General features: G+C 41.6%; 1 protein-coding gene across 3 annotated transcripts in view; it reads left to right on the forward strand.

The window, feature by feature from the left end:
- Window positions 1–3,258, forward strand: part of PFN4 (profilin family member 4) — a 6,876-nt gene extending 3,618 nt beyond the window's left edge. For 2 of the 3 annotated variants that reach the window (XM_045447579.1, XM_045447578.1), the window contains 2 exons: window positions 239–344; window positions 3,041–3,258. In XM_045447579.1, the coding sequence (XP_045303535.1) occupies window positions 239–344; window positions 3,041–3,069 (135 nt within the window). In that variant the 3' untranslated portion in view covers window positions 3,070–3,258. Of the gene's footprint in view, window positions 1–126; window positions 196–238; window positions 345–3,040 lie in introns of those variants that run through there. The other variant, XM_045447580.1, reaches the window with a different exon arrangement.
- Window positions 3,259–7,806: the final 4,548 nt, after the last annotated feature.

Below are 7,806 nucleotides of genomic sequence, written 5' to 3' on the forward strand. Positions count from 1 at the left end.
GAGATAGGGGTAGATTACAATCAGCTGGGGAACTTTCTCAAAACACACATGCTGTTATTACAAGTCTGAAATTTTTTGAGAAAAGACAACTAAATTAGTGGAAAAGAGTGAAGAGTCCAAAAACAGATATTTATCAGCATTATGGAAGTAAAGAAATGGCAAGAAATGTGGCTGAAGTGCAACTGCTAGTCCTGTGACAAGAACCAAAAGAAGGGCATTCTGTTTTACTCTTACCCAGGAAAACACTGGTGTGGTTGTTGTGAAGACCCATCTGTATCTTCTGGTGGCAACTTACACTGAAGGCATGTATCCTAGTGTTTGTGTGGAAGCCACAGAGAAACTGGGTAAGTTTGTCTCCCTATGCCTGTCTTCGTTCCCTATGGTAGTGAGGCCTTCTGACTGCCAGTAACTGAGAACCAATTCACACCACCGAGGGCAGAAAGGAGGAATTTATTGGAAGAGTACTGGAGTTAGTGCAGCTGAACCACAGGGAAAATGGACTCCAGGGACAGAAATACTGCTAGAATGCTTCTCTAGTCTCTTTTTTTCTCTTTCTTTCTTTCTTTTTTTTAGATAGAGAGCATGTACAGTGAGTACAAGCAGGGGAGTACAAGCAGGAGAGGGGGTAGAGGAAAAAAACGGGGAGAGAGAGAAAGAGAATCTTACGTAGGCTCCAAGCTCAGTGCGGAGCCCAATGTGGGGCTCAATCCCACGGCCCTGGGATCATGACCAAGCCAAAATCAAGAGTCAGATGCTCAACAGACTGAGCCACCTAGGCACCCCTCTAGTCTTTTTCTAAGAGCATCAGCTTTGTTCTGTCCTATTGCAAAGCCTTTCCTGGCTGGTATCATGGCCAAGGCTCACATACTGCCTCTTAATTTCTTTTAGGACACTGATTTGACAAGTCTTGGGTCATATGGTTTACCCCTATATCAGTCAGCTTTTGGGGGGTTAGGGGTGAGGAAGGCAGCAGGGTAAAAAACAAAACGAAACAAAGCAAAACAGAAATGTTAACTGCTGGGGGCCACCCTATGTAAAGGAGCCTTTTACAGAAAAATTACTGAGCCAGGCAGCTACCTTATTGATGTCTACTGCATTCCTCTTCTGTGTCTTTATGTTTTTGAATGAAGATCTAATATAGGACTAACTGGGAAATTATACCTATGAGAGTTGAGCTTAATGAATGATAAATTATATTTGTGTTCAGATTTTTAAATGTAAACCTACATTCCTAAAAAAAATTGGGGGGGGGGGTTACTTGAATAGAATCCTCTACTTCTACTAGTGAGGAAAGCAGCCATTCTTTCATTCTTTCAACACATATTCGGTGATGATCTACCATGTGTGTTCTTCTATCCAAATAAACAAGGATATCAAAGCTGTAAGCAGACATAGTCTCTATCTCCCAGGCCTCTATACATGCTGTCTAAAAATAAGTGTCCCTTTCTGCCCTGCCCCTTCAAATTCAGTTGTCAAATTCCTAATCATCAATGGAGACACAAGTCAGTTCTTGGGCTATGCACTATGCATATTCCCGCTATGCTATGCATTTTATGCATACCTTTACTATCATTGCCATTAGAGCTCTTTGTTTACCTAGATGGTGAGCCCCTAGAAGATAAGAATTGTGTCTTAATCTCCTATCTCCAGTACCTAAAACAGCCTCTAGTGTTGAGTAGGTAATTAATACATGTTTGATGAACAAATAAATGAATAGCCTCTGCCTAGCAGAATCAGGGAAGGCTCCAGAGAAATGAATCTTAAAAAACTGAGAAATTAAGTACCATCACAGAAACACACACACACACATACACACACACACACACACGCACACACACACACACACAAATGTATGTATGCACAGAACTTCCCAGTTGTTATAGTTTCCTGTCATGGAGTGTCATAAACCATGCTACACAGCTGGCAATGAGGTATTCTAAGAGTAAATAGGACTGAATCTGAAGAAGACACAGAAGGAGTGACCTCCAACATGGGAGGAACAGGCAATTACAACCACCAAGGTCCTTTTCTGGGCAGGTGTCAAAATTTGAGGGAAGTTCAGTTTCAGTAGACTAGGGCTGGAGCAGGAAGACAGAACAGAGACATATAGATTTGGGTTAATTATATAATTAAAGGTATCCAGAAGATGAGGCTAGGGAAAGGGGGAATTAGGCTGTCAAGAGGCCAGATTCTATCCTATCAACTGGGGCCCAGGGCTAATTCCCCAGGTCTCCCGTGGAGACCAGGGAAGTTGCCTCAGCCCTGTAAAGTAGATTCTGTGGCTGGCAGTAAAGGTTGAGGTTCTTGTTTACAACCACAAAATACTCCAAAGAATCTATACTAGTTAAAAGGAGATAGCTGACATCATGCTACTAAAATCCTACTGCTCAAGGCATTTGGGTGGCTCAGTCAGTTAAGCGACCGACTTTGGCTCAGGTCATATCTCACAGTTCATGAGTTTGAGCCCTGCATCAGGCTCTGTGCTGATAGCTCAGAACCTGGAGCCTGCTTCAGATCTTGTGTCTGCCTCTCTTTCTCTGCTCCTCCCCTCCTTGCTTTCTCTCTCTCTCTCTCTCTTTCTCTCTCTCTCTCTCAAAAAATAAATAAATAAAAATCCTCCTGCTCTAGGAAGGGATGGGCTATCTTGGAAGTGGTTGGATTCTCATGAAGGATGATTGAGGCCTGACACCTACTCAGGAGCCAGTTACTTATCTCATTACTTCTGTTTCCTTCCCTTGTTTTTCTTTTAATTATATTTTTCACTATCAAAAAATTATATCAAAATTATACACGATAATTACAGAAAATTTGGGAAATAAAGAATTATAACTATTTTTAAATGTTTTATTATGAAAGATTCTAGGAAACATATATATCTTTGAGAGCAGCAATGGGTATTAACTATCCAGTCATCCTTGTATGTCCAGCATCTGGCACATGGTAGTCACTCCCAATGTCTGTGGAATAAATAAATTAATGAATCATATTGTGGTGATAATTTGCTGCTCACAAGTAATAACCATGTTCTGGTTTCTTTCAGGAGAATATCTAAGAAGAAAAGGAAATTAAGTCATCAAAGGACCATGAAGAACAGCTTTTGTTATTATAGGAAATCAATTCTAAAGAAAAAGTAATGCCTTATTTTGTGATTGAAAAACACTAGGAAGAAGGTACCAAAAAGGAAGAATGAGTTAAGGGAGCGATTTTTCTTATTTCAAGAGATCCTCTTCTTTAATTAGAATTCTTTGATAAGCTTTACCTGTTTGTTTGATTTTTTTAAGCGTTGGTCATTGGTATGAATGTGAGGACATTGATAGCCGCACGGACATATCTGTTGAGAGACTCCTCCATGAGTCTCTTGGACTCCCACATCCTGCTGAGTATGTCAAGAGTGCAAGGCCCTAACCACTCTTCACCCAGGGCATTTCTCAGGGTTATGTTCTAGGAAGCAACCCCGAAAAATGAAGTAATGTCTCCCTTCAGAGCAAAGAGCGAGCTTTCTTACTGCTTGCTATAAAAAAACGTAAGTTCCCTGAACTCAGTGTTGTTGCCCTATAATGCTGCTCACCACATGTGTGACAGCCATCTGGTCCACATCACCCCTGTAGGACTTGGGGAGAAGGGCAACACAAAGGCCACCCTTTGGGCCGTAGTCAAAGTATTTGATGGGCATTCCATACTCCCCACCATCTGCAGGCATCTGATTTTGTTGAACATTGGAAATGGCCTTTCAAAAATCAACTCAAGGGCACACGGGTGGCTCAGTTGGTTAAGCGTCTAATTTTGGCTCAGGTCATGATCCCATGGTTCTTGGGTTCAAGCCCCACCTGGGGCTCTGTGCTGACAGCTTGGAGCCTGGAGACTGCTTTAGATTCTGTGTCTCCCTCTCTCTCTGACCATCCCCTGCTCACACTCTGTCCTCTCTCTCAAAAATAAATTAACACTTTAAAAAATCAACCAAAAAAAAATTTTTTTTAATCAACTCAAAAAGATTTTTGACTCTGTCTCCCTTCTTTCCTCCTAGTCCACACAACTTAGTATGTGCAATGAATGCAGTCATCTCCAGAAAGGGTTCATCTGCTGTTTACCTCCAGGGTGATGATCAGGACAATAAGGGTGGGGAGTTATACAACCTATTTTGAAAATTTGGTATTCCATCCTGTCCATGATGCATCTTTCTTTCCCCTAATGGCAACTGCAGGCCAACCTGGTTGGCACACCCTTCAGGTGTCCCTGGGGAGGGAACATCTTACACCACTGGCATCAGGTCTTAGACCTTTTGCAATTCTTGACATTATCAAGCAGCAAGGTACAGTTTTCTGAACTCTGAAAACATGCTATCTGGGGCTTTCCATGTAGATCTACCTACAGATTTTGGAGTCAGTCCTCATGCCAATGATTTCTCCTTGTAAATCAGCACATTGACTTCTGGATTTTATAACTCAGTCATGTGCATTATACACCCACTCTCCACATGCTGTCAAGCTGGGGTTTTGAGCCTGCGAGGCAGAAGTTCTGGCCCTGGCCCGTGGTAATCTCTCAAGTGCTAGAGGCCATCATGAAGCCTCTTGTCTGCTCACCAGCTGGTCAGCCAGCCTTTCCTAGACACATACTCACTGCACTGCTAGGTGCCTGGGGGCCCTTTTTGTAAACCACCTCAAGGCAAATGCCTCACTACCTAGAGCCATCATATATAGACCTGCCCAGTTACTTCTACAATTCTTATTATAAAGTTCCAGCTGTGTCCAGCTATTCAGAGAGACCCACCAAAGTGACCCTTTGGTGTAGCCACACAGTACCTGCAGAGGTGTCCTGGCCAGATGATCTTCTGGTCCTGGGGTCTCCAAACTAAAGAGATTTGTGTCCTGGTGGTCCACAAAGACTTTAGAAGGGGCACACAGGCGTGAATGGATTTAAGTGATTAATTTTTTACCAGATCCTCAACTTCCATACATACTTGCCTAAAACCGCTGTGGTTGAGGAGTCATGTCAGCTCTAGCTTCCCATCTCCCCTCCCCAAGCACCCTTCCCCCAGTACACAAAAGGAAAGTATGCTCTCATTCAGCCCCAGTCTTGCCATGATGCTTGGCTTGGAGTACAAAAACTGCAGTGTGCCAGAGGAAAGGAAAACTCTCAATATTTTTTAACATTTTTAAATCCATCCTCTACTGTCAAAAAATATATGTGGAGAGATCCATGAGAATAAAGTAAAAAGCATTAGTGAGAAATAGTGAAAATCTTTGTGTCATAATTGTTCTATGAGAGGAAGGCTTTATGTCTTACCTATATTTCTTTTTTTAATGTTTATTTATTTTGAGAGAGGGAGGAGGGGAGAGGCAGAGAGAGATTGGGAGAGAGAGAATCCTAAGAGGGAATGAGATCAAGATCTGAGCCGAAATCAAGAGTCGGACACTTAACCGACTGAACCATCCAGGCACCCCTATATTTCTTAAAATTCAGAATTAAGATGATTGTTGGGTCGCCTGGGTGGCTCTGTTGGTTAAACGTCTGACTTCAGCTCAGGTCACGATCTCCCGGTTTGTGAGTTCGAGCCCCACGTCAGTCTCTGTGCTGACAGCTCAGAGCCTGGAGCCTGCTTCTGACCCTGTGTCTCCTCCTCTCTCTGCCCCTCCCATGCTCATGCTCTGTCTCTCTCTGTCTCTCAATGATAAATAAACGTTAAAAAAAATTTTTTTTAATATGAATAGGACATGTATTTAACATAACTATTTGAATTGAAAAATGAGAAACCTCTGATAGAAAGTAATTTTATCTGGCTGATTATTTAACAATGAGGATTGGCTTTGCCAATAAGAATGTCACAGATGTTGGGGCGCCTGGGTGGCGCAGTCAGTTAAGCGTCCGACTTCAGCCAGGTCACGATCTCGCGGTCCGTGAGTTTGAGCCCCGCGTCAGGCTCTGGGCTGATGGCTCAGAGCCTGGAGCCTGTTTCCAATTCTGTGTCTCCCTCTCTCTCTGCCCCTCCCCCGTTCATGCTCTGTCTCTCTCTGTCCCAAAAAATAAAATAAACGTTGAAAAAAAAATTAAAAAAAAAAAAAGAATGTCACAGATGTTTTTCATAATTAAGTCTGCAGCTTCAATGTATGAATACATTTTAATGAAAATGTATTTGAAGTATGTGATAAGGTAGAAGGATTTTTTAAATGAGATTTATTTATTTATTTATTTATTTATTTATTTATTTGTGTTTACTTTTGAGACAGAGAGACAGAGAATGAGTGGGGGAGGAGCAGAGAGAGAGGGAGACACAGAATCCGAAGCAGGCTCCAGACTCTGAGCTGTCAACACAGAGCCCAACCTAGGGCTCGAACTCACGAACCGTGAGATCATGTCCTGAGCCGAAGTCGGATGCTTAACCAACTGAACCACCAGGCGCCCCTAGAAGGATTTGATTTTTAAAACCTGTCGTAGCAAAAGTGTAGCGTCTGGGTGGCTCAGTCGGTTGAGCGTCGGTCTTTGGCTCAGGTCACGATCTCGAGGTTTGTGAGTTCGAGCCCCGTGTCGGCCTCTGTGCTGACAACTCGGAGCCTGGAACCTGCTTCCGATTCTGTGTCTCCCTCTCTGTCTGCCCCTCCCCTGCTCATGCTCTGTGTCTCTCTATCAAAAATAAATAAAATGTAAAAAAAATTTTTTTAATCTGAAAATTATTTTTAAAAAAGTGTATTGAAATTAACATTTTTACTTTCCAAATCCTTTGTGAGTATATCAATTTTTTTATTTTTTTTAATTTTTTTTAAATGTTTATTTATTTTTGAGACAGAGACAGAGCATGAACGGGGGAGGGGTAGAGAGAGAGGGAAACACAGAATCGGAAGCAGGCTCCAGGCTCTGAGCCATCAGCCCAGAGTCCGACGCAGGGCTCGAACTCACAGACCACAAGATCGTGACCTGAGCTGAAGTCGGACACTTAACCCACTGAGCCACCCAGGCGCCCCTGTGAGTATATTAATTTAAACAAGAGGCCTTAGGGCGCCTGGGTGGCTCAGTCAGTCACAGCTCAGGTCATGATCTCACAGTTCAAGGGTTCAGGAATTCGAGCTCGTGGAGCCTGCTTGGGATTCTCTTTCTCTTCCTCTCTGTCCCTCCCCCACTTGCCTTTTCTCTCTCTCTCAAAATAAATAAACTTAAAAAAAAGTGCCTCTAAGTGAAAAAATAGTAGATATAATTAATAATCATGTGATAAATCTTCACAAAGCTTTGTTTGTATAATTCTAGAAGCTAAGATCCTGAACAACACTTAGGGGTAGGTAACAAATCCTTTACAGGTTGATTGGTTTCCAAGTCTTTGCTTTCAACAAAATTGAAAAAAGACCTAATTAAGTTGCCAGCTAATCTTTGAAAATAATTTTTGGTGATAGATCATTATATAGTTTTTAATCATATAACTCAGAGGTATTCAGAGAATTGGCTGACATTTCTATAATGAAATTTCTCTTTCCCATCTAATTTATGCAAATTAGATTCCTCAGAGCTTGTCTATAAAAATGAAAAATAGGAAGAGAATTTATGTTGATCCCAGTCTCATTCCAGCAATGAGTAATATTCATCCACAGACATAGTAATTACTTGGAAAAATTCAACCCCACCAGTGGTCATTAAGAGATGTCTTTCCAATAAAATTCTACTTTTCATGTTCAATAATTATTAACATTTGAAATAATACTTATAATAATATAAAAACTCAAATAATGTTTTGATCAATTGTGAACTAATAATATTGTAATAATAATAAATTCCAGAAGAAATGTAACACAGCCCTATGGTCACAGGAAATAACTTTTTAAA

Source organism: Leopardus geoffroyi, chromosome A3 (assembly GCF_018350155.1).
Source record: "Leopardus geoffroyi isolate Oge1 chromosome A3, O.geoffroyi_Oge1_pat1.0, whole genome shotgun sequence".
Lineage (NCBI taxonomy): Eukaryota > Metazoa > Chordata > Mammalia > Carnivora > Felidae > Leopardus > Leopardus geoffroyi.